We start from the raw sequence: 26,134 nt of genomic DNA, 5'->3' as shown, positions 1-26,134 counted from the left end.
TGTGTATTAATAAGAAGTGTTTGTTCTTTACTTGTATGAAACATTGTTTGGAACTTTGTAGAGAACACTCTGCTACTATCCTCAAATTTCTCTCTAAGAAACCAACACGAATAGTAAATGACTTGGAATATATTCACTGGGCTGAGTTGAGTGTCTGGTAGAACTGCAAGTAAAATGAAGGTTCTAGATAACCCTAACTGGGGTTTTTGGTTAACTCTAATAACTAGTTTTAATATCCTTATTATTCTCAGTCAAAAAAGCCTTATTGATGTTAGACATGTTCAGTAGTATATCGATATTCATTGCCTATGTCTTACCCAAAAGGTACACTTCATTTTTCTTTTAGAAAATAATGGTAATAAAAATTGTATAGCATTATAGTTAAAGTGAGATGAAGTAGGAGGTATCGTAAAATTATTTTGGGTAATTTGTTCATGTGATACAATTCATTGCTTCATCCACCACTTCACTGACCCAGAGGAAACTCAGCACCTCATAGAACAACTCTCTCATTTTTCCTTCTCTTTTTTTTAAGCTTCCTACGCTGACCTGTATCTGTAACGTAGTTTTTCACCTAGTTTAACTGCAGCGTCACCTGCTAGTCTGGTTATTTCCTCACTTATATGCCCTTCCATCTTTTATATATAACCTTCTAAAACCAGCTTTCTCTTAAGTCATTGGCTTCTTTAAATCTTTCAGCTATTTTTTTTAATTGAGGAGGTTGATATTCACTAGAATTTTGTTTCTAAAACATGTCATTACTCCAGTCATGGTGGCGCACGCTTGTAATCCCCACACTTGGGAGGCGGAGACAGGAGGATCGCGCAGGTTCAAAGTCAGCCGCGCTGGCTTAAGAGACCCTGTTTCTAAATAAAAGATATAAAAATAGGTCTGCAAGTATAGCCCGGAGGTAGAAGGGCTTCCAGGAACCCCAGTACCACCAAAATAAATAAATAAATAAATAAATAAATAAATAAATAAATAAATAAATAAACATGTCATTGTATAAAGTCAATTCCCCACTTCAGATTTTGTTGTTAGAATAACACCTCAGTCTTCTCTAACCATTTTTGAAATTTTATGTCCTGAAGCTTACATGCCAATGGCAGGATTTGCTTTCGTTTTCATTGGTGAATGTTGAAAGGCACCACCGCATGACCTTTGTGAACTCATGGATCTTGTGTCAGGTTCACTGCCAGATCATCTGTCCCAGAGGTTTAGAACAAAAGGCCCACAGAACAAATCAAATCAATGTAAAACATGTGAGTAACAAGGGGAAAGAAATGGGACAGGATGCCCGACATGGTGGTGCCACCTTAATCCCAGCACTTGGGAGGCTGAGATAGGAGGATCACAGGTTCAATGCCAGCCTCAGCAACTTAGCAAGACCCACAGCAAATTAGCAAGAACCTATTTCTAAACAAAATAGGGCTAGGGGTGTAGCTCAGAGGTAGAAAGCTCCTGGGTTCAATCTCTAGTCTCATAAAATACAGCCAACCTCAGCTACTTAGCGAGGCCCTCAGCAACTTAGTGGGACCCTGTTTTAAAAATAAAGAATAAAAATTAGGACTGTGGATATAGCTCAGAGGTAGAATGCTCCTAGGATCAATCCCTAGTACCGCAAAAAAAAAAAAAAAAAAAAAAAGACAGGATAGGTAAATACATGTTCAATAAGGTGCTAGCCACATGGGAAAACCACACCACCTGAACCCTAAAGCCACCATGTGGCTCTCTTTCTCCTTCTGTTTCCACTTCCATCCTACTTCTCTTTCTTCTTCTCCTTCTTCTTTGTCTTTTCTTCATCCCTCTTCTCCCTCCCTCTCTAATTCCATTTTCTCCCACTCTTCCTCCTTCTCTATAGATTTTGCCTTCATGATGGTTCCGTACAAATATTGATTGCAGCTGAGCATGGTGGTGCATGCCTATAATCCCAGTACTTGGGTACTAAGACAGGAGGGTCGCAGGTTCAATGCCAGCCTCAGCAACTTAGCAAGAACCCACTTCAAAACAAAATAGGGCTGGGGGTGTAGCTCAGAGGTAGAAAGCTCCTGGGTTCAATCTCTAGTATCATATAATAAATAAATACTGATTACTACTAATACAGAGAATTAGTGGAAGAAAAAACAATCAATGTATATTGGGACAAAAAAAATTTTTAAGTCAAGCTAAGGAATGTTAAATCAATTGTTATATGATACATGTCTATTGTTTACTTTAGTGAGTGTTATGATCATAAAGAAAAATCTACTTTAAAAAGGTAACTTTTAAAATAGATTGCATTTTATTTTACCATAAGTAAGAGAATAATAATGTAAATAATGATATAATGAGGGAGAGGGAAAAAAGAAACCTCATTATTAAATTCAAATTGGTACCGGGTGTGGTGGCGCACGCTTGTAATCCCCATGCTTGGGAGGCTGAGACAGGAGGATGGCGCTGGTTCGAAGCCAGGCTCGCTGGCTTAAGAGACCCTGCTTCCAAATAAAAAAATATAAAATAGGTCTGTCTGGGAGTGTAGCCCGGAGGTAGAAGGGTTTCCAGGAACCCCAGTACCATCAAAAAAAAAAAAAAAAATTCAAATTGGCTTTACTTTCTTTTTATCTTTTTCTCCCCCCTCCCCCTTACTACTGGAGATTGAACCCAGGGGCACAATACCTTTGAGCTATACACAGCCCTTCTTCCTCTTCTTCTTCATCTCCTTCTCCTCCTTCTTCTTCTTCTTCTTTTTCTTCTTCTTCTTCTTCTTCTTCTTCTTCTTCTTCTTCTTCTTCTTCTCCTCCTCCTCCTCCTCCTCCTCCTCCTCCTCCTCCTTCTCCTTCTCCTTTTCCTCTTTCTCCTTCTCCTTCTTCCTTTTTTTTTTTTTTTTTTTTTTGGTGGTACTGGGGTTCCTGGAAACCCTTCTACCTCTAGGCTACACTCCCAGACCTATTTTTATGTTTTTTACTTGGAAACAGGGTCTCTTAAGCCAGCAGGGCTGGCTTCAACCTTGTGCCTTGTGCGATCCTCCTGTCTCCGCCTCCCAAGCGCAAGGATTACAAGCGTGCACCACCACGCCCAGCCTTCTTTAATTTTTTTATTTTTTATTTTTACTTTTTTTGTGTGGTACTGGGGGTGGAACCCAGAGGCTTTCTACCTCTGTGCTATACTCCCAGACCTTTTTTATATTTTATTTGGAAACAGGGTCTCACTAAGTTGCTGAAAGCCTCACTAAGTAGCTGAGGCTGGCTTTGAACCATGCGATCCTCCTGTCTCAGCCTCCCAAGTGCAGGGATTACAAGCGTGCGCCACCATGCCCGGCTCTTCTTTTAATTTTTAAACAGGTTCTCTCTAAGTTGCTTAGGGTCTCACTACGTTTCTAAGGCTGTCCTTGAACCTGAAATCCTCCTATCTCAGCCTCCCTAGTACTAAGATTATAGGCATAAGCCATCATGCCCAGCTTGCTTTACTTTTTCAAATCATTCTCTCAACCTGACCTTCCACAGAAATGACTCTAATCTATCTTGGGCCAAAATGTCCTTTCTGCTACATTTATAGCTGTAAGGACACCATTCCATTACCACGACTACCTTCTCATTAATTCTTTATCTGGTTACCACTAAAGGTAACTTTGCCTCCTCAGAACCTCTCGATATTTCTTTTCATCTGGCAGGTTTTCTTTCTTTCTGTATTTTTTGTACATCATTTGTCTTCATTATAATTATTTCTGTATTGTATGTCATCTTTTTCTCTTAGCTGTAAGCTTCTTAAAACAAAAGTTATATTTATGTTAGTTTTTCCTAGATGATATGAGGCCAACTTCAGCAATTTAGAGAAACTCTCAGCAACCTGGCAAGACCCTGTTTCAAAACAAAAAAATAAATTAGGGTTAGTGGTGTAGGTCAGAGGTATAATTCCTCTGGATTCGATCTCTAGTACCACACACCAAAAAATAAAATAAATAAAATGGAAGGGCGGGAGGGAGGGAGGATCCATACAGGTTCATTCTTCCATCACTTCAAACTCTGTATTGACTCTTGGAATGAATGACTGAGCAGTACTGTTAACTTCTGACTGGTCAAGAACTGACGAAAACCACTTAAAAGCATGTGCCTCATTTGTAATTGACTATTGATGTTGTTCGGTTGTCCTTACATTTTAAGGAACAGTTCTTACCGAAAGGCTAATAATCTTAAATAAGTTATTTTTTGCTACATGGTTTAACTAAGTCCCCATGCTAGGGCTTTTCTTATTTGGCTAACAGATGAAAATACTTATTGAAAACTTACTTTCATTTCCGCGACGTTTTTATTATTTGTGAAGAAATTCTGCTATGATAGACACTTCGTTTTTAAATCTTCTAATTTTTTCGGTTACATTCCTATGAGGAGGGAATATTATGTTACATATGTTACATGCCTGGTTAGTTAATGTTGTTATATGTTAGTATATATATATATATATATATATATATACACACATATATACACACACATACATATATTATATATATATATATATATATATATATATATATATATATATAAGCACAGCTGAAGTGTCAGGGCATAATAAACACAAAACTTGGCCATTTAATAACAAATAATTCATATTCCATTGTGCTTTAAAAACACAAGCATTCAAAGTTGACTTTTCTTGTTTGAATGCGATAAGTATATATTGATAATAAAAAATAAAATAAGATGTCGCCACTGCCAAGCTTTAACTGCCTCAGTTCCATCTGCTGTACACCAAGCAGCCGTGCAAAGCTCCCAGGATGCCAGGGAAGGTCTTTGTGTAACCACTTGCCTCTGCTATAGTAGCATAGAAGCAACCAGAGAAAAGACATAGACCAAGGGGTATGGCTGCATTCCAATAAAACTTTATTTGCAGTTATTTAAATTTAATTTCATTTAACTGTCACAGGCCTTTAAGTATTATTCTTGTTTATTTTTCCCACTGTTGAAAAGTTAAAATAATTCTTAGATGATAAGCTGTACAGAAACAGGTGAATGAGCAACGGGCGTGGTGGCGCACGCTTGTAATCCCCGTGCTTGGGAGGCGGAGACAGGAGGATTGTGCAGGTTTGAAGCCAGCCGTGCTGGCTTCAGAGACCCTGTTTCCAAATACAAAAGTATAAAATAGAGAAGGGCTTCCAGGAATCCCACTACCACCAAAAAAAAGAAAAAGAAACAGGTGAATGACTAGATTTGGCTTGCAAACCATAGTTTGCCAGCTAGCCCTGATTCGAGATGTGGTGTTAAGGGTATACTATTTGCTTAGTTGACTTTATTCCCAAACTATTCTTAGTAATTTATCGTCCCCCAAGACTCCAACCCGCAGGGACTTAGAGAACGACACAGACACCTCTTCAGCTGAAACATGAATTCTTCTTTAATGGATCCTTAATTCTCTACAAAAATGTCTCTTAATCTCTATCTCTTAATATGTCTCTCAATGCGTACAGCACGCACAATATATATCAGCATCATAATCCCTCCTTCTATTCCCTACCAACCCCAAGCTTCCCACAGCTAAGGCATGCACATTTCTGACTCTCTCATAGGCAGGCTGGTGGTAGCACGAGGTGCTGCGTCACTGATCATTCTGCAGGCACGTAATATGGCACACTGCGCATGCTCAAGGAGACGTCAATCTTGTGAGTCTTATGACTTGGCTGCAAGCCTAGGCGCCATCTTGAGTCCACACTGGCAATAAGCCTGGGTGCCATCTCGGTCCAGCTGAGTGGGCCCCGACAGTAGTTTTTTAATTCTGTAATTCTGTGTAGAGAAGTATATTCTTCATTCATTAAGGAGACATCAGTTATTAGTGTTGTTATGTGCACCTGAGTATCATTTCTTTTTAAAGTTAACTATAACCAGGTGTGGTGGTACACACTTGTAATCCCAGTAGTTGGGAGACTGAGATAGGAGGATCATAGGTTCAAGACCAGCCTTGGCAACTTCGAGAGACCCTGTTTCAATATACAAAATAAACTTGGGCTGGGAGTGTGACTCAGAAAGAGGTAGAATGCCCCTGAGTTCAATCCTTAATACTACTACCACTACCCAAAAAAGTTACCTATAACAAAGCATAGTTCACAAATAAGCTGCATAGTTCAGAAGGTACTGGGAGACTTTGTACTGACTCACGGTTTTTATTTTAAAAACATGATTATTATAATATTAACTATAATTAGAGGTTTCAGGTGAGTGGTGAGTATTCCCCAAATATTTTGTAATTATTTTACTAATTTGCACAAGAAACCCTGGATAACTCCCAGACATGAGCGGTCTATCAACAGCAGAGAACAACCTTCTTACATCTACTAAACCAGTAGATTGCTTTTTTATGAAGGTTTCAGTCTTCATTTTTTTATCTCTGTGGTTTAGGGCATCAAAGGCAGCCCAGGAAGAGCAGGACTGGCGGGGTCTTCAGGTCCCCGAGGAATAAAGGGCTCATCAGGCCTTCCAGGAAGCCCTGGAGTTCCAGGCCCAAAGGTACTTTAATATTTTGTTGTGATGGTTGGGTAACACTGGCCATCTTGCTGGCCCTAAGGGAAGATCAATAGGTTTAATAAAATTTGGAGAATAGTAAAAATTCATTGGAGAGAAAAGAAAATGAATGGTCTTTATATACCCATTTCCTGTGATGGTGTGCATGTGATTTGGCAAGACAACTTATTAAGCCATTTAAAGAATTAATGATGCTTTTAAAAATACTAGGCTGGGTGGGTAGCTCAGTAGTAGAGTGCTTGTAAACCCTGGGCTCAATCCCTAGTGCTGAAAAAGGAAATGCTGTCTTTGATTTATTTGGGGTTTTCTTCCTTTTCTATCATCTACCTTCTCCTCCAAAACAGACAAGTCTTACTTTCTCTTTCTCTAGGTCTGAACCTAACCAATAAATAAATCTGATAATAGAGCAGAGTATTTCCTTAGAGTCAAAATGATAGTAATTAGGTCTTATATCCACATTTATTGCATGAAGAATTGGTCCCCTATCAGTAAAATTTTTTCCAAATAAAACTTCTCTTAGAAATGCAGAATTGACTAGGAAAATAAAAGGTCATGTTTTCTCTTATATGTGGGAGCTAGAGAAAAAATAGGAAAAAGAAAGGACTTCATGAAAATGAGAAGGGTAGAATAGTGGGAGGGGGTCGGTGGAAGGAGAAGAAGAGAGAAAAGAGGCTTGAGGAAGGAAACCAGTTAATGTTATGTTGTATATAACAACCAACCAACTGCACCAGCATGCATGGTGGAGGTAGGGGTTCTGAAGGAAACATACCGAGAGATGTTATGTGCACATATGAATGTATCACTTTGAATCTCACTGTGACATATAAACTACAATGCACTAACAAAAAAGAAATATAAAGAAATGCAGGATCCACTCAGGCGACTTAGAGATCAGTCTTATGTATAAAGCTGTTTCCTGAAAGCTTGGCATTAAGAAATTAACACCATTATCATTATTACCACTTAACTTGATTTTCTCCAGTTCTACTTCTAGAGCATTTTTAGATTTCTGACCCATATTAATAAACTGAAAATGATAACCCAATTACTTACTGTTTACATATTTAGCTTTCTGTTAATGTTTATATAGGAACTGTCCCTTCCCAGTAAAACCTAAGACAGCAGTATCCATCAGAATTCTTACAGCCACAGTCTAAATATCTGTCCACCTAATTAGAGGAAAGAAAATTTATTTTCTTACAGTTTAGGGCTCAGTTCATGCAGAGCTGGGGACCCACATGGACTGAGCCGGGCACGGCATAGCTCATCAGTGGGAGGCCAAGGGAGAGTACATGGGTTCACAGAGGCCAGAGGGAAAGAGAAAGCAGAGGAATATCCCTAAATATAATCCCCAAGGCTGCACCTCCGGGGACCACCTCCTCCACCCACACCCTACCAACCTACCAGGCACCACCCAGGTAAATCCATTGCAATGGATTTATTCACTTCTGGGATTATAACCTTCATGACTCAATTACATCAGCTCCAAACATTAAGTAAACTCTTTAGGAGACATTTTATATCTAAATATAACAGCTGAACAAATGCTAAAACTAGGGAAAAAATAACAAGAATCCCTCTGTGATATAATTCTACAATAAAAAAAGGATTTATATTTGCTTAGTCTGAAAATTATAGGTTTGCCTCAAAATAAAGGATCATTATCTAATCTTGAAGAGTTTTGGGCCAAGATCTACCGAGTGGCACTTTTCATCAACCTATTTTTATAATCCAGTAGATTCCTAGACTTATTTTTAGAAATGGTATAAAAGAATATTCCAGGTCTCATTTCAGAAGCAAAAAATAAAAATAAATGAAAAAAGCCTTGACTTTTGAAAATATTATAATGATAAGTATATCGTTAAAATGAGCTTTTAGGGCCAGGCATGGTGGCGCATGTGTGTAATCCCAGCATTTGGGAGGCTGAGACCGGAGGATCACGGTTCGTGGACAGCCTCAGCTACTTAGTGAGGCCCTCTGCAACTCAGTGAGACCCTGTTTCAAAATAAAGAATAAAAAATTGGGCAGGGGATATAGCTAAGAGGACAAAGGCCTCTGGGTTCCATCCCCAGACCCGCAAAAAAAAAAAAAAGAGCTTTTAGGGACTAAAGGAACCTAGGGAAACAGATACTAGACATTTCTTAATGATGGAACTGCAACAATAATCATAGCAAAAAAAAATAGGATCCGTACTTCAGCATCAGATAGATGAATCATCTCTTGATTGGAAGGAAAGCACAGAAAAGTGTTATCAATTCAAATAAAATACAAATCCCATCACATGTAAATACATCCCAGACATACCACAACTTCACCATCTTCACTGTAGCCCTCTATCCTCCCCAGAGCTTTACAGGTATCCCTCCTCGTTCCACACTTAACCATCACAGTCTGAAATTTTCTTTCCCCAATGCTATCCTTCTTGTTCATTAAAATCAAATAGCCCTTGCATGGAAAATGGTAGTGCAGAGGATGATGACGCAGAACTGGATTTCCCCTGGTGTCTTATACTTAAAGATGAGTGTACATTTGGGTTTCATTTAAAAGTCACTATATTTATAGGCTCTCAAGTTAAGATCACCTTTCTTTGCTCTGTCCAAAGGGTGAACAAGGGCTACCTGGTGAACCTGGAATCCAAGGTAAAAGAGGTCACCGAGGAGCACAAGGTGATCAAGGACCACATGGAGAGCCGGGTCTGAAAGGGCAGCCTGTATGTGCCAACTCAGAAACTCAAACTCACCGAGCCCTTCTTTACAGGCCAGGCCACCAGTGTGCAATAGTGACTATCCTGTTATTCACCTTTCAGGGAGAACATGGTGATCAAGGCTTGACAGGTTTCCAAGGATTCCCAGGACCCAAAGTATGTTCACATATTATCTGCGAGACTTCTAGCTGTCTAGGGGAGGAGGGGAGAGAGGAAGGGAAGGAGGGAGAGCAAGAGAGAGCGAGAGAGCGGAGAGGAGAGGAGAGGAGAGGAGAGGAGAGGAGAGGAGAGGAGAGGAGAGGAGAGGAGAGGAGAGGGAGAAGAGGAGGAGGGAGGGAGGGCGAGAGAGACTGACTTAGTTTCTGACTTGAGCTTTTCTTTTTTGAGTCTACACAATTTCAGTTGTTATTTACATATTTGAGTTGGGGAAATGTTCATTTCAAAATTCATGGAAATGAATCTTTTCCTAGAAAATTTACTATATGCTTTTCTTTTGTCCCATCTTAGAGATCCAGTTCTTGATAAATTGGTACACAATCATTTCATCTATAAAATATTCACAAAGCAAAACATTTTTTACTTTCTGTTTTTTATTGTATATCTAGGGTCCCCATGGGGATACTGGCATTATTGGAATATCAGGCCCTAAAGGTCCAGCTGGGCAAAGAGTAAGTGTAAAGTCATATTCTACCCATAAATTGTGCTTCTTTGCTTATTTTAGGACTTGTGAACTCCAAAATTAATATACCCCAAATTAATAACTTAATAAAATAACTTTCGAGATAGGAACTCATAAGAGCACATACAGAGTTCAGCCTTTTGCAGTTCATAAATTACTTTGAGGAAAAATACCCCATAGACCACACATATTTCCCATTTCTTACTTAACAACAACAACAAAAAAGAATCATCAGAATTACTGTAAAGACCAGTGTATTTTTTAACTCACACCAGGAGCAAAAACATAAAGCTTCATTTTATAAGTATTAATACAACCAGAGGCCAGAGACCACCCCCACACACCACCTGGAGGAGGTTTGCCTGAGACCAGAGCTCTTCAGACCACACTTTGAAAAATATTTCCCAATAACTGTGTTTGCCCAGCTCAGAGACAAGTGTCCCAAGAGACTGATGAGAGTTGCCTACAAAGCTTCAAAAATTAGAATCTACGTAACTCCAATTTGCAGTTTAGTGCCTAGATTTGCAAACTCTGGAGAATATAGATAAAACACCAGTAGTTACTGGTTGCTGTTTTGTTTTTGTGTTTATTAATTCAGTCTGATAATTGATGAGATCATCTATAAAACTGAAATTAAAAGAAATTTTTTAAACTTGGAGCAATGGTTTGGCTACAGTAGTAGCAACTATAAGATTAACAGCAGCATCAAGGCAAGTGTGGGAAAAACAGAGGGAAGGCAAGGAGTAGCTCAGATGAGGAATCTTGAAAAGCTTTACAACTAAAAATTAGCACTGTCTTTTACAAAACATTGAATCAAAAGTCAGATTTTTTAAATCCAACACACCTTCCTAACTCTTAAAATGAACTCTCTTCGATAATACAAAAAGTAGTGCTGTTGAGGGAATTGTTTAAATACCCTTCCCAACATTTCTTTCAGTACAGACTTGTTGATGTTTTTATTTCTGAAAAACCAAGGGAAGTTGGTGTTTTATGTAAAGTCCAATTCTTGATTATCTGAGGTGGTTTATATATGAACAGGCTAGTCTATAATAGATATTGCTTATAAAGTCTTATTTATGTCAAGTTCTTTCAGTGATTACATCTACTCATTCTAGTTTTATTAAGTTCCCAATTAATTAAATCCTCTCCTGGTCTCATCAAAGAAAAAATTGCCTGCCTGCATGCCTGCCTGATACCTTTCCTAAGCAGGGTCTCATGAAGGGCTGATTCTCTGAGGGCCAAGATCTGAGCCTATATGGTTTTGCAGGCCAAAAGTCATATCCGTTCATTAATAATGAAGTTTTGTGACTCGCTGAGAACCACTAACTTAAGCACAGATATTCATTTACTTGATCATTACTTGAGACCAGTGAAAAGTCTCAATACGTTAATATTTAGTAAAACTCTATTATGTATCAGGTAATGGTGTTCAGTTTGTGTTTCTTAGCTCATTAAATTCTCATAAAAGTCCAGTGAAAGATGCTATTATCCCCACTTTGCAGATGGGGAAACTAAGTGTCTGAAAAATGAGTCATATGAGATCATATCTGGCTAGAATAGAGGAACCGGAATTTGGATCCACATCTGATTGATGAAATCATATGTTATAGGGTTGCTTACTAATGGCAGAATTAGAATAACAAATGTATACTAAATGGTATAGTGCCTGGTGTCTGCTTTCAAATCAATAAATACTTAATGACTAAATATAATTAATTGATGCCAGGAGTGGTGGCGCACATTTGTAATCCCCACCCTTGGGAGGCAGAGACAGGAGGATCGCGCAGGTTCGAAGCCAGCCGCGCGCGCTGGCTTAGGAGACCCTGTTTCCAAATAAAAATATAAAATAGGTCTGGGAGTGTAGCCCGGAGGTTGAAGGGCTTCCAGAAACCCCAGTACCACCAAAAATAAAAAATAAAAATAAATAAATAAAATTAATTGAACTAAAAATCTAGATTAATTGTTCTACATATCAGAGATACACTAACATAGATAACTGGTACCCATTAAAATCATTGCATCTTATGAATACATTTAGATAAATATAAACAATCATTTTTATCTACTTTTCTTAGAGTCCAGGGATACTTCTCTATTCTCTTAATAAGTCATTATTTCAGGGCCTCACATCACAGTTTAGTTTATTAGATTAAAGCTTTCCTGACATTTTTTAGTAATAACCAATCCAGAGGATACATTTGACTTGGTAAAGAAACCAAGTCTCCTGCTTTGATTGTGGATCTTTGAAATTTGGGAACCAAATTTACAAATTATCACTTAAAGTGAATATTTGTGTTTAAAAGTTATTCCATTAGATTTAGACTGTCAAGTAAGTTTTCTCACTAAAGCTCTCAATGGATCACATAATGTTACAATTATCTCAGTTGACAGTGTTTTCTGTACCTCTGACAGAGCTAGGGGAAAAAAAGGCTTGTTAGAGCTGGGCGGGGGGGCACACGCTTGTAATCCCAGCATTTGGGAGGCTGAGATAGGAGGATCACGTTTGAGGACAGCCTCAGCTACTACTAAGTGAGGCCCTTTGCAACTCAATGAAACCCTGTTTCAAAATAAGGAATAAGAATTAGAGCTGGGGGTGTAGCTCAGAGGTAGAACAGCCCCGGGTTCTATCCCCAGACCCCCCCCAAAAAAAAAGCTTGTTAGATGTCTTCGTTTATGTACTTCATAATGAAGTAAGTATGAACCAGAAGATAAATTTTGAAACCAGTAGGAATTGGGGCAGAATTTATTGGAAAAAAATAACTAAAGCTTGAATGGAAAGATAGGGGAGGAGAAAGACTGAACTTGATTAATGAGGGTCAACATCCAAATATGTGTAAAATTATGAATATGGCATGGTTACCCTAGACAATCATTGGTGGGAGGGGGGAAGGGAAAACAGGGGCAGGGGGAGGAGAGGGCACCAAGTATAGTTTAAATGTATACCATTCATGTTCAATAAAAAATTAAATATATACATATATATGAAAAAAACTAAAATAAATATTTTGTATTCACTGAGAAATGTTAGTCTCCATACCAGAGTTTGGAAGGAATTTATCAGATACAGCTCACTCAAGGTTATCTTCATAATAAAATAATAGATTAGAATTTAGATAAGCACTTTTCCTATTTAACTCTCACAGTCACCCTATATTATAGAGGAAGACACTAACGTTTGATTGGTCACAGTCCTTCCTACACTTCCTCTGTTCCATGCTTCATGTCACTCACGCATCTTTTCCTTCAGCCTCTGTATGGAAATGCAGCTAAAAATTTCATCATCATTCTTTCCTTTTTTTATTTTTATTTGCATTTTCACTTGTTACATAATTACACATGTATAAAAGTGTATCGTTGGATTTATCACCACATAATGATAATTATATTTATTATTGCTAGAAATTATACATAGATAGCTCTCCTACAAGTAAATTAGAGTAGTATGCATAATTGTGTCACATACTGTTAGTTACTGATTCATGCTAATATTATAAGCCTTTACAATAAACACTATATTCATACATGACTATTTTAGCATTGCATCAAAAATTCTTTGAATTTTTTCTGCATTATACCAAGAATAAGACTGATTGTTTTTCTTTTTATCCCAACAGGGTAATACCGGCCCTCTTGGCAGAGAAGGTATAATAGGCCCAACGGGTAGAACTGTAAGTTGTCATAATGCAGGTCTTTTTTTATATATACTCTTCTTTTTTCTTTATTTCTGTTTCAGAGTGATACACAAAGAATCACCATGGGTATTTGAGAAGCAAAGGAAGAGATAGATATACATTTCCTTCTGGAAGGTCATTTCTAAGAACCTAGGGATCATATATATAGTGAAGAAGATGTGGGCAATGAGGACAACACTTAAAACTGGAGCTGGAAAAAGAAAATGGAACTAAGATTGGGAGGGGGAGCATCATAAGCATAGAGGTAGTCAATGGTAATAAAAAATGAGCCTTTTTTCTGAAGGAGGGAATAAAAAGAGGAAAAGAAGTGCCGGCTGCCAAGATTTGAGTACCTGTCATAAAGAAAAGAAAAAATAGTGGTGGAATTTAAAGGAAAATAAGGCTAGTACAAGGTTAGGTAGATGAGAGTTTCCAGAAAGAAGTGATCAACACTGATCTTTGAGAGTAAGTTTCCGTTGAAGATGGAGTACAGATTTGAGTGAAAAAAGAAATAGATGAAAATACTTAATAGCTTTTCAAAATTTCTTTTTTATTGTACTCCTAAGGATTTGGTTTGGTTTTATTCTTGCTCATGAAACTTTTCTCAAATTCTTACAAGCAAACATTTGGAGTAGATATTATTATATCCTTTTAATATATGAGGAAATGGATGAAGCTCATAGAGGTTCACCTAGTCATTCAAGGTGACGGAAGTAGTGAATTACATATCTGATGTTTCTTATTTGAAGACCAGTGCTCTCTCAACTCCATCCAAGTCATGTCTGGAGAGGACATTGAGACAGCATCTTGTCAATGCTGTAGGAAATTTGGCTGTGTAGTAAAGCAGAGAACTATGAAAAGTCAGGCATGGTGGCACCTGTAATCCCAGTACTTGGGAGTCTGAGACAGGAGAACTGCAGGTTTGAGAACAGCCTCGGCAAGTAGTAGGACTCTTCTGAACCTAGAGAGACCTTGTTTCAAAATAAAACATAGGGTTGGAGGGTGTAGCTCAGAGGTAGAATGCCCCAGGTTTAATCTCCACTTGAGAGAGAGGGAGGGAGGGAGGGAGGGAGGGAGGAGAGAGAGAGAGAGAGAGAGAGAGAGAGAGAGAGAGAGAGAAGAGGAGAGGAGAGGAGAGGAGAGGAGAGGAGAGGAGAGGAGAGGAGAGGAGAGGAGAGGAGAGGAGAGAAGAGAAGAGAAGAGAAGAGAAGAGAAGAGAAGAGAAGAGAAGAGAGGAGAGAGGGAAAGGAGAGAGAGAGAGAGAGTGAGAGAGAAAGAGAAGAGAGAGGGAGAGAGGGAAAGGAGAGGGGAGAGAGAGAGAGAGGGAGGGAGGGAGGGAGGGAGGGAGGGAGGGAGAGAGAGAGAGAGAGAGAGAGAGAGAGAGAGAGAGAGAGAGAGAGAGAGAGAAAATACCTAAGACAATGATCTGGAAGGTGATTGTGAGAAAGTTTTATAGTACTGATAATAGAGTAAACCAGAGAACAAGCACCTTAGAAAGAACCAAATTGTGATGCAGCAAGGGAAGATTCATTCCCTTCAAGGACTCAATCTTTTAAATCATTTAAAAGTGTTACATATAAACACACAGATAAAAACTGAAAATTGGAATGCTTCAACTATTAAATACAATGACTTTCTTTGATAAATTTGGAGATTTTGCCACCAAAGTTATTAGGGTTAGATCAAAAGAAAGTGCGCAACTCAACACTCTAGACTACCAACACTTGCCACTCAGGCTATATAAGATTGTTAAGTGGGAGAATTCTCATATTTTAGTGGGTGGTTCTTCAGCAAGCTAAGGAGCACATACTGTTCTGATTACAGAATGATTGTTCTCCTCTGTCAAAAAATGTGAACTATTAATTGGTCAAGGAAAATGTGATAAAGAAATGTCTCAATTAAAATATCTCACTATGGTTTGTTTACAGTAGTTCTTAAAGGTCATTATAATATCCAGCATGCACATCAAATTTTTTCCAAATTCCATTTTTTTTTATTCTAGGAAGAAAAGTTCATTATAAAAAAAATAAGCATTTGGGAATGGCAAAAACATTGTGAAAAGAAAATAGTGGTGGGGGTGAAGGGATTGCTTTTCCAGATAAGAAAACAATAATATTACAAAATAATTATAAATAAAATTATATGGTAGTAAAAAGAAATAAGCAATCAGATCAGTGCAACAGACATAAGTCCAGAATTATATCTAAGAATATATACAAATTTAACTACAACATAAATAGTATACCAGTTAGGATGATTTTGGCTGCAAGTAATAAAAATCTTGAATCAACTGGCTTTAACAATACAGATATTTATGTCATATTACAGGAAGTCCAATGGTAGGAAGGTCTTCGGATTTGGTAAATTTAGTCACTCAATTATGTTGTTTAACACCTGGTTCTTTCTATATCTCTACACTGATGTCCTGAAAGTTAACTTTATTTTTTAAGCTTATAACAAGAGATTTACAATTTCTCAGGAATCACATTAAAAGATTGCAAATTCCTGTGTCTAATTGACTAGTATCCGGCCACACGCCCATGACAACAGCAGTGTTAGAGAAGGAAAATGGAATTATTTTGAGTACCATTACTGCTTAAGAAGCCCGGACCCCACTACACCAATTTCCCTTAATCCTTGGCAAACCTTTAAAGATTTTCATGTAAAAAATAAGACGATAAAATTTTAGAAAAAAATCTAGAAAACTAAAGTATGCCTTAAGGGTTGAAGAGATCTAATCAAGACATATATTAACTACAAAAAACTCAAAAATATTTTCTTACTGAAAATATTTTAGAATTCAGATGTGAAAAATATTTTCTAAACAAAATAATAAATTAATATGGAGTGGGAAAATATTTGCAAAGCACGCAACAAATTAAAAGGTTTGTATGCAAAGAGTCCTTAAAATCAGTATGAAAAATAAAAATGAAGAATAAACCCCCCAAAATTAATGATTATTTTAAAAGATAACTATCTATTTTTAATTGGATAAAGGCAAATTAAAGTAATGACATCTAACTTCTAGGAGGGAAATACAGGGAAAATAGTACTTTCATTTATCACTGGAAAAAATGTAAATTATAGCCTTTATAACAAGATATTTGTTCAAATATAGGTACATATACCTTTTAATCACTTTGATCCAAAGATATAAAAGCACCTCATACACTAAGGGGAACGTTTGTTTGTTTATTTGTTTGTGGTACTGGGAATTTAACTGAGGGTCATTCTACCTCTAAGTCATACCTTCAGCCCTATTTTTTTATTTGTCTTTTTTTTCATTCTTTATTTTGATGAAGGGTTTCACTAAATTGTGGAGAGCCTCACTAATTTGCTGAGGCTGGCCATGAACCTACAATCTTCCTGTCCCCGCCTCCCAAATACTTGGATTACAAGTATAAGCCACCACACCCAGCTCAGTAGGAGAATTTTACAATGATTTTTCACAACACCATTTGTATTGGCCAAAAAAAAAAAAAGAAAAAGAAAAAGAAATCATGTGAATGTTCATCTATAGAAGAATAATTGAGTTAATTGGTGTCTAGGTATTTCATGTAATATGAAATTATTTAAGATAATTTTATCTAGTTTGATAAACTCAATTATTTCATTATATATTAAATGGAGAAAAATAATGTCTAAAAGAGCATATAATATAATTCCAATGTTACAAAGTATAACCAATATTTCCCATATATCTGTAAATATATTTATCAATATGTGATTAGAAAAAACATGAAAAAATATGCACATGAGATCAATTTTGAGTTGGGAGTAGAGGAACATGAAAAAAGTACGGTAAAGATGTTATAAAAATCAGTTTTGAAAACTAATACCCTAGTTTAAAACAGATTAAGGACAAGAGAGAAACACAAAAGTAATATAAATGGCAAATAAGTAATAAGAGTACTTTAGCTTGCAAGTAAATAGCATGAATCAGAAGAAATATAAAATTCCATATTTTGCAAGTATGCATGTAATTTCAAATGAGTTTTCTAACTAGAATTTTACAGTATGCAGCTATTCATCCCAATGTTGTTAATAATAAAAGCAATTAGAAAGATCTCATGAATGCAAATTAAAATACTGTCATCATTTAGTAAATAGCAAGTATTAACTAGAGGAGTATGTATTGACACAGAAGAACATCCATACTATACTTTAAAGGTATATTACCTTTTATGCCGGGCGTGGTGGCGCACGCTTGTAATCCCCGCGCTTGGGAGGCGGAGACAGGAGGATCGCGCAGGTTCGAAGCCAGCCGCGCTGGCGTAAGAGACCCTGTTTCAAAAATATAAAATAGGTCTGGGAGTGTAGCCCGGAGGTAGAAGGGTTTCCAGGAACCCCAGTACCACCAAAAAAAAAAAAAGGTATATTACCTTTTAATATAAAAGCATACGTAAAAATACATATATAAAATGTTATCTCATTTTTATCAAAAATATATTTCACAAGAATGAACATGAAAATATTAACAAGAGTTTAAAAAGCAGTAGGTCCACCCAACAATATCAGACTAGCCATTTTTTTGAAAGTACATGTGGAGTCGGGCGTGGTGGCTCACGCTTGTAATCCCCATGAGACCAGAGGATCCTGCAGGTTCAAAGCCAGCCTCAGTTACCTAGTGAGGTTCTCAGCAACTTAGTGAGACCCTGCTTCCAAATAAAATATAAAATAGGTCTGAGAGTATAACCCAGAGGTAGAAGACCCCTGGGTTCCATCCCCAGTACCACCAAAAAAAAAGTACATGTGGAATATTCACCAAAACAGATGAGATTTGGGGTTATAAAACAAATTTTATTAAACTTTAAAAGAGCCGGGAGTGGTGGTGCACGCTTGTAAACCCCGCGCTTGGGAGACGGAGACAGGAAGATCGCGCAGGTTCGAAGCCAGGCGCGCTGGCATAAAAGACCCTGTTTCAAAAATATAAAATAGGTCTGGTAGTGTAGCCCAGAGGTAGAAGGGCTTCCAGGAACCCCAGTACAACCAAAAAAAAAAAAAAAAAAAAAAAAAAACAACAACAACAACAACTGAAGTCATACAAAGTATGTTCTCTGGCTGTCACAGAATTAAACTAAAAATTAAAAACAAAAAGATAGTAGGAAAATCTCCAAACACTTGAAAATTAAACCACACACCTCTGAATAATCTATGAATTAAAGAAGTCTTAAAATTAGAAAATATTAGCCGGGCGTGGTGGCGTATGCTTGTAATCCCCACGCTTGGGAGGCAGAGACAGGAGAATCGCACAGGTTCGAAGCCATCCGCGCTGGCTTAAGAGACCCTGTTTCCAAATAAAAAGTATAAAAATAAGTCTGGGAGTGTAGCCCGGAGGTAGAAGGGTTTCCAGGAACCCCAGTACCACAAAAAAAAATTAGAAAATATATTGTACTGAATAAAAATGTATACAACATAACAAAATGTGCAAGATGCAGCTCAAACAGGGGAACACAAAGTGAAGATGAAAGAAAAAGAGGAAACCACCCTTCTCAAAGACTGGGAAAACGAATAATTAGAGTTTCACTTAAACTTAGAAAGAATGTCCTTTCCCAACTGTTTTGTAGATGACCATCAATCGGATCAGCCAATCAGCCGTTCTGACTCACTTGAGTAAAGGCATACCTTGTTATCCTCATCTTACTTTTAAGGTAGAATGAGGGATAGTAAAACAGACAGCATAGTAAATCAATAAGTCATTTTTGTTTTGCTTTGCTTTGCTTTACTCAGGAAAATAAAACTACAATGTATATAAATTAAAAGAACAAGTCTTACTAAATAGAAAAAGCAAAAATAAAAAAAATGTCATGTTTCTGTGTAAAACCTGCACTCCACTTAATGTATAATTACCAATACCTCTGAACTAGTATCTTTTTCTTTTTCCTTTTAGGGACCCAGAGGCGAAAAAGGCTTTAGAGGTGAAACTGTAAGTTTGACTATATCTGTGACTGCAGTTTACCTCTCACTAGGCCCTAAGCTTCATGAAAGCAAGGACCTTGTCAGAGGTGTTCATCTGGTACTTGCGAATAAAATTATAGTTGTCAAGAAGTAGAATTAACTTGCGGCAAAATGTGACAAAGCCCTAAATGTGTTTAAGAACCTGCCAATCACATTTGTCCCGGTCACATATGAAATGGAGTATTTGCCTTGCCAGGTATTGGGCGAACACATCGGTCATCTTTGCCCGTGCCAGGGTGAGAGCACCGCACAGTAGCTTTAGATGGACACCCACCACATCCAGTCAGCACCAAGCAGGGCTGCAAAGGAGAAGCAAGTCTTTAGCTGTATGATTTATTGGTCGTATATTAGAAATAACAGCAGAAGATTGAGAAAAAAGGTACTTTCAGGACTTAGTGTCATGTTGGCACTGTTTTCCACATCTAGAATGTCAATTCTTATGGGTTAAAGAAGCTAAGAAGCTCCTTTACAAAGAGACCACTTTCCCAGAAGAGATTTTCTTTTTTTTTTTTTTTTTTTTTTTTTTGGTGGTACTGAGGTTCCTGGAAGCCCTTCTACCTCCGGGCTACACTCCCAGACCTATTTTTACTTTTTTTTCTTTGGAAACAGGGTCTCCTAAGCCAGCAGGCGTGGCTGGCTTCGAACCTGTGTGATCTTCCTGTCTCTGCCTCCCAACCACAGGGATTACAAGCGTGCACCACCACACCCGGCCCCAGAAGAGATTTTGTTAGCTTTTTTAGTAAAATTTTATTGCATAGATTTTGAGTATATACATGATGCTATGAGATAGAGCTATTAACAAGGTTACCATTGTGAAGCAAATTAACATACCCATCATCTCACATAATTATCCCTTTATTGTTGATTTGGTTTCTATGGCTAGAACAAATAAAATATTCTCCTGTAGCATGAGACTCATCTGAACTTATTAAGGCAGCAGCCATAAACAGAGCAAAGGCATAGAGTGTAATGAGAGAAAATGAGAGTACAGAAGGCCTGTAAGAATAAACTGAAAGATAGCAGTAATGTCCTGGCCAAAAGGCAAAGAGATTCCATATGACTGATGGGATTTTTCCTTCTCACCAGAGGGTATGCTTGGAACACGTAATAAGTAAGTTGCAGTTATATTAATTAGCTAAAAAGGGAAATTACGTGATTTTTTACATAGCCTAAGAATCCCCAAAGGGTATTACAATAGATGTGTTAATTTGTAGAATTGTGGCCCTCACCTTTTCTCAGCAGACTTAATATAATAGGAAACAAGAACATATGCACAGAATGAAACTATACCCCTCAGGAGGAGTGGAAATGGGGGGAAAAAATGTCAAGAAGGCTTGAAATTAGCTCAGTCCCTGCACCTCCCTGGCTCTGCATGCCTTCCCCACTTAATCCTCTCCAAGTACTGGGTCTGGAACATAAACTTCTATCAGGATTGTGATACCTCCAGTACCTATGACAGTGGCACAATCATTTCATGTTTAAAAAAAGTCGAGCCGGGAGTGGTGGCTCATGCTTGTAATCCCCATGCTTGGGAGGCAGAGACAGGAGGATCATTCAGGTTCAAAGCCAGCCTTGCTGGCTTAAGAGACCCTGTTTCCAAATAAAAAAAATATATAAAATAGGTCTGGGAGTGTAGCCCGGAGGTAGAAGGGTTCCATCCCCAGTACCACTAAAAAAAAAAGAAAGAAAAAAGTCTAGTAGTCGAGTAGCTCTGAAAAAATATTGCATCCACATTAAGGCAAGTAATGGCACCAGTCAGGCCATCCCCATCAAAGAGAAACATGGACAAAGCTAAAGCCCATTCAGAAAAGGTTGTCTTAGATTGGTAAAGGACCTGGGAGCCATATCCTGGAAGGCCAGCTGAAATATCTAAAATGTTTAGCCTCTGCCAGACTCTGCAACCTGATCGTATCCTTCTCTTCAATATCTCTGCTTTCTCCTCACTTCCTGAGTTTTGTACCTATTGTATCTCTACTACAGTGTTTATCTCTCTAGCCCTCTTACCTTGAAGTTTTGGCATAAAGATCATTGCTCAGGGTGGACTTGCTGATGTTTTGGTCCAACCCTGTTCCCATACCTGGACATAATACTCAGTACCCAGGACCTCTTACAGTGCCTGCCACATGGGCCTCAGTACTTAATGTCCTCTCCTTAGAGAGGCTTTTCCTGTGTAGCCTATGTATGATAACAATGCTCCTCCTCCCAGAGGCCCCTTATCTTTCTTAACCTATTTCCTTGCTACCTGGTATATTACATGTGTGCTCTTTTTTCTTTTCTTTTTTTTTTTTACTATGTCTCCCCTCACAAGAATGTAGGTTCCATGATACAAACAATTTATGTGGTGTTTGTTTAGTGCTATGTTGTACCCAACACCTGATAGCACCTGTCTTAGACTTGGCATTCAATCAATATTTAATGACTTATTGGTAAATGAATTTAAAAAGATTTGTGCTATTGAGACATGATAGTTGTCTTCAAATATTTAAAGGTTTGTCTTATGAAAAGAACAAATAAAATTATGAATAGCCGTAGAGGACAAAATTGAAGTGATTTAATTGTTAATAGTATTTTCCGTTTCCATGCTTAGCTCCTGAGATACAGTGGGCTCCATGAGGGTATGTAATATATTTGACCCCCTAGTCAGAATCAGAAGTGATATCTTTGAAGTCCACTCCAGATCTGAGTGTCTGTGATTCTACATAAAAGAAACATAAGTAAGCCTCTTACAAAAGAACTAACAAAGACATAGAATACAACGAAGAATTCTTTAGAGATTAAGTCCCATCTATCCTACATCCCATTGTGAATCCACTCAGTTCTCTCATGTTGTAGTCCTTCGCACCTTGTCCATACCATGTTATCTCCACTGGATTCTTCACTGCCTGCGCCTTCCCGCATGACAATCCATTCTCTGTGTGGTAGAGTGATGTTCTTAAAGCAAGAGTCAGATTTTATCACTTCCCTCTCTCCCCTTCAAAACATCCCTGTAACTCCTTGAGCTTTAAAGCAAACCTGTATTTCTTACCTTATTTTACAAGGTCCTACATGAACCAGTCTCTCTAAATTCATACCATTTTTCCCTACCAGCTATCATGGGCTTCATTCTGTCCTTTAGACTATGCCTTTCTTTTACCAAGAAATTCTTTTGCCTGCTCTTCAAAGGACTGGTTTTGTCTCAAGATTCATGTCTCTGCTCAAATATCATCTTAGTGAAGTCTTCCCTGATTCTGTCATTATTTTTGCTCATTCTTTTCACTAGTATCCTGTTTTGTTTTCTTTGTAACATAAACTTTATTTAAATTTTTCTATCTTGTCCACTAGAATGAAATTTATGAGATCAGAGTATTAGTCTCTTGTTTTTTTGGCTACTGTTACAAAATACCTGACACTGAGTGTTTTCTTAAAAAAAATGAGTTTATAAACTGGGCATGGTGATGCATGCTTGTAATCCCAATACTAGGGAGGCTGAGACAGCAGGATCACAGGTTCAAGGACAGCCTCAGGAAGTAGTAAGATTCTCATCAAACTAGTAATATTCTGTTTGAAAAAAAAATTGGTTTTGGTGGTATTGGGGTTCCTGGAAACCTTTCTACCTCCGGGCTACACTCCCAGACCTAATTTATATTTTTTTATTTGGAAACAGGGTCTCTTAAGCCAGCAAGGCTGGCTTCGAACAAGCGAGATCCTCCTGTCTCTGCCTCCCAAACACGGGGATTACAAGCGTGCGCCACCACGCCCAGCTGTTTGAAAATTTTTTTAAATAATAAAATAGGGCTGAGGATGTAACTTGGAGGTAGAATGCCCCTGGGCTCAATCCCCAGTACCGCAAAAGAGAAAGAGGGAGAGGGAGAGAGAGGGAAAAAGAAGAAGGAAGAGGGAGGGGGGGGAGAGAGGGAGAGAGGGAGAGGGAGAGAGGGGGGGGGTTTGCTTACTTCAAGGTTCTAGAGATTCAAGAGCAAGGTGCCAGCATCTGCTTGGCTCTGCTGAGGGCCTACTGGATCCTCCCAACGTGATGAACAGCATCATGGCAAAAGCACCTGCAAGAGGGAAAAACACATGGTAAAACGGGATGCAAGAGGGATTCAGGGGCCAGGCTTGCTCTTTTAAAACCACCTAGTTGCCGGGCGTGGTGGCGCACACTTGTAATCCCCGTGCTTGGGAGGCAGAGACAGGAGGATCGCACAGGTTTGAGGCCAGCTGCACTGGCTTAAGAGACCCTGTTTCCACATAAAAAAGTATTTTAAAAAATAGGTCTGGGAGTATAGCCAGAGGTAGAAGGGCTTCCAGGAACCACCAAAGAGCTTCCAGTACCACCAAAAAATAAAAAAATAATAAATAAAATAAAACCACCTACTCTCCAAAGAACTAACCAGGGTCTCACAAGAACTACATCAGTCTCTTCCCAGGGCAAACTTCTAATGACCGATCACCTTCCACTAGGCCCCCACCTCGTATAGGTCCCACCAACTCTTAACATTGCCACACTAGGGAACAAGCTATTTGCACACACATGCCTCCTTTCTCCAGATACAAAACGCAAGGAATAAATTTTGATAAAGGGCTTGACAATCACAGTCCTAAAGTGAATTTTGGAGATTACCTTCACCCAGCCTGTTACGTTACAGTTGAGATATCTGAGACCCACATGTGCAAAAACTCAGCCAAGAATCTAGAGGCCATGAGTGACAAAGACAAGACTAGAGTCCAAGTCTCCCAGTTTCCACGCAAGTAGCCTTCCTATAAGTCATAGATAGAGCCTCTCAGAAAGATAAGGATTAGGAGACACATGGGTGAGGAACCTATGTGGAGAGCAGCCTACCATCCACATGACAGCCTCAAAAACCCAGCCCTGACTCGTAGTCACTTCCTATGCCTTGAAGTCACCGTTTCCATCCTAATTACATTACTGTCTAATAAATCATTTTTAATATTACTAAAATCATCAAATTTTCTTAACAGAAGCCATTTGTCCCTCCACTCGCAGGAGATATCTGGCAGCGTCTAGAGACATTTTTGTTTGTTACAACTGAGCGAATCAATAGTGACTTATAGTAGAGGGAGACTAGAAATGCTGCTCAACATCCCCCAGTGAGAGCTCTTCATTCATAAATGAGAAAAGGAAAACCCCTGCAGTAACACACACACACACACACACACACACACACACACACACACACAGAAAAAGCTCACCTGAAGATTACTTTTGCTTTGCATTCTTAAAACCATTATCTGAGTTTATCGCAATATAGCGTTAACATTCAAATCATCAAATATGTTAATTCTGAACTGACATTTAACTAATGTCTCATTTTGAAAAATGCCAGCATAATTTTTGACATGTATTTAAACTTTTCTTTGCTGGGAGTAGTGGCATATGCTTGTGATTCCAGCATTTGGAAGGCTGACACAGGAGGATCCTGATTCGTGGCCAGCCTCAGCTACTATTAATTTCTCAATTAAATACCAACAAATTTTTTTCGATACTGGGGATGGAACTCAGGGGCATTCTACCTCCAAGATACACCCCAGTCCTATTTTTTTATTTTGAAACAGGGTCTCGCTGAGTTGCAAAGCACTTCACTAAGTAGCTGAGGTTGTCTGCGAACCACGATCCTCCAGGCTCAGCCTCCCAAATGCTGGGATTGCAAGCATGAACCACACGCCTGGCTGGAACCAACTAATTTTAACATTGTTCACTCATTTAAATTATTTGGTAGCAATTACTGAATACCTACTGTGTACCAGGCACCGTTCTTGATGTAGCAAATGAACAGTTGACTTAAACACTTTAAAAGTATTTAAACACTTTAAGGGTGTGTGTTCTATTGAATGCAGAAAAAGTAGATGAGCAGAAGAGAGGTGCTGTAGGGGATATGTGAGGTGGACAGAGAGTGTTAAAGTAGTGTTGGAAGAGAAATGAGCCTTCAACAAATAGAAAAGTTATGGAGACTAGCACATGCAAGGAGATAAATGTAAGAAGGCTGAGACAGGAGGATCGCAGTTCACAGCCAGCCTCAGCCATTTAGTGAGGCCCTCTGCAACTTAGTAAAACCCCTTTTCAAAATAAAGAATAAAAAAAAGGGAAGGAGGTGTAGCTCAGATGTAGAATGTGCCTGGGTTCCATCCCCAGACCTGCGAAAAAGAAAAGAAGAAGAAGAAAATACATGTAAGGAAGAACTGGAAATATCCTAAGCTCTACAAGTAACTGCTTATGGTCTATAGGATGTGTTGGGAGATGGTAAATGGAAATAAGGACCAGGCCTTGAAGAAGAGCTAATGATGCGCAGTGAATAGAAACATAAACCTTATATTTAACTGAATCATGTTTTAGTCTTATCTATCCCCCTTATTTGCCGGTTACTTCAACATTTTCTTATGTGTAAAATGGAAATATGGCACACAACTTGGCACATAGTAAGATCTCAGTAAGTGGTAGCTATTAAGAAGCTATAAACCATTAAGAGGTTTACACTTTATTCTCTAAACAATAAAGAGGCACTGAATGAGTTCCACCAGATAATGGCATTATTGGATTTCCGTTTTATAAGTAGAATGTAGCTAGCATCATGGAGAAAATAAAGTCAGGAAGACAAAATAGAGTATAATCAAGACATTTAGTTTATATTAGCTT

The 26,134-nt window shown here is 38.3% G+C and overlaps 1 protein-coding gene across 1 annotated transcript in view; it reads left to right on the top strand.

The window, feature by feature from the left end:
* The window catches only part of COL24A1 (collagen type XXIV alpha 1 chain), a gene marked incomplete at both ends in the record, with an annotated part of 326,813 nt that overhangs the window by 281,194 nt on the left and 19,485 nt on the right, over positions 1-26,134 (top strand). Inside the window, 6 exons of the mRNA XM_080692101.1 lie at positions 6,369-6,476; positions 9,094-9,201; positions 9,298-9,351; positions 9,801-9,863; positions 13,489-13,542; positions 19,436-19,471. Coding sequence (XP_080548227.1) covers positions 6,369-6,476; positions 9,094-9,201; positions 9,298-9,351; positions 9,801-9,863; positions 13,489-13,542; positions 19,436-19,471 — 423 coding nt within the window. The remainder of the gene's footprint in view (positions 1-6,368; positions 6,477-9,093; positions 9,202-9,297; positions 9,352-9,800; positions 9,864-13,488; positions 13,543-19,435; positions 19,472-26,134) is intronic.

Source organism: Muscardinus avellanarius (genome assembly GCF_963383645.1).
Source record: "Muscardinus avellanarius genome assembly, chromosome: 3".
NCBI classification, from domain to species: Eukaryota; Metazoa; Chordata; class Mammalia; order Rodentia; family Gliridae; genus Muscardinus; species Muscardinus avellanarius.
The sequence above is the reverse complement of the archived record's forward strand: the minus strand, read 5'-3'. Positions and strand labels throughout refer to the sequence as shown.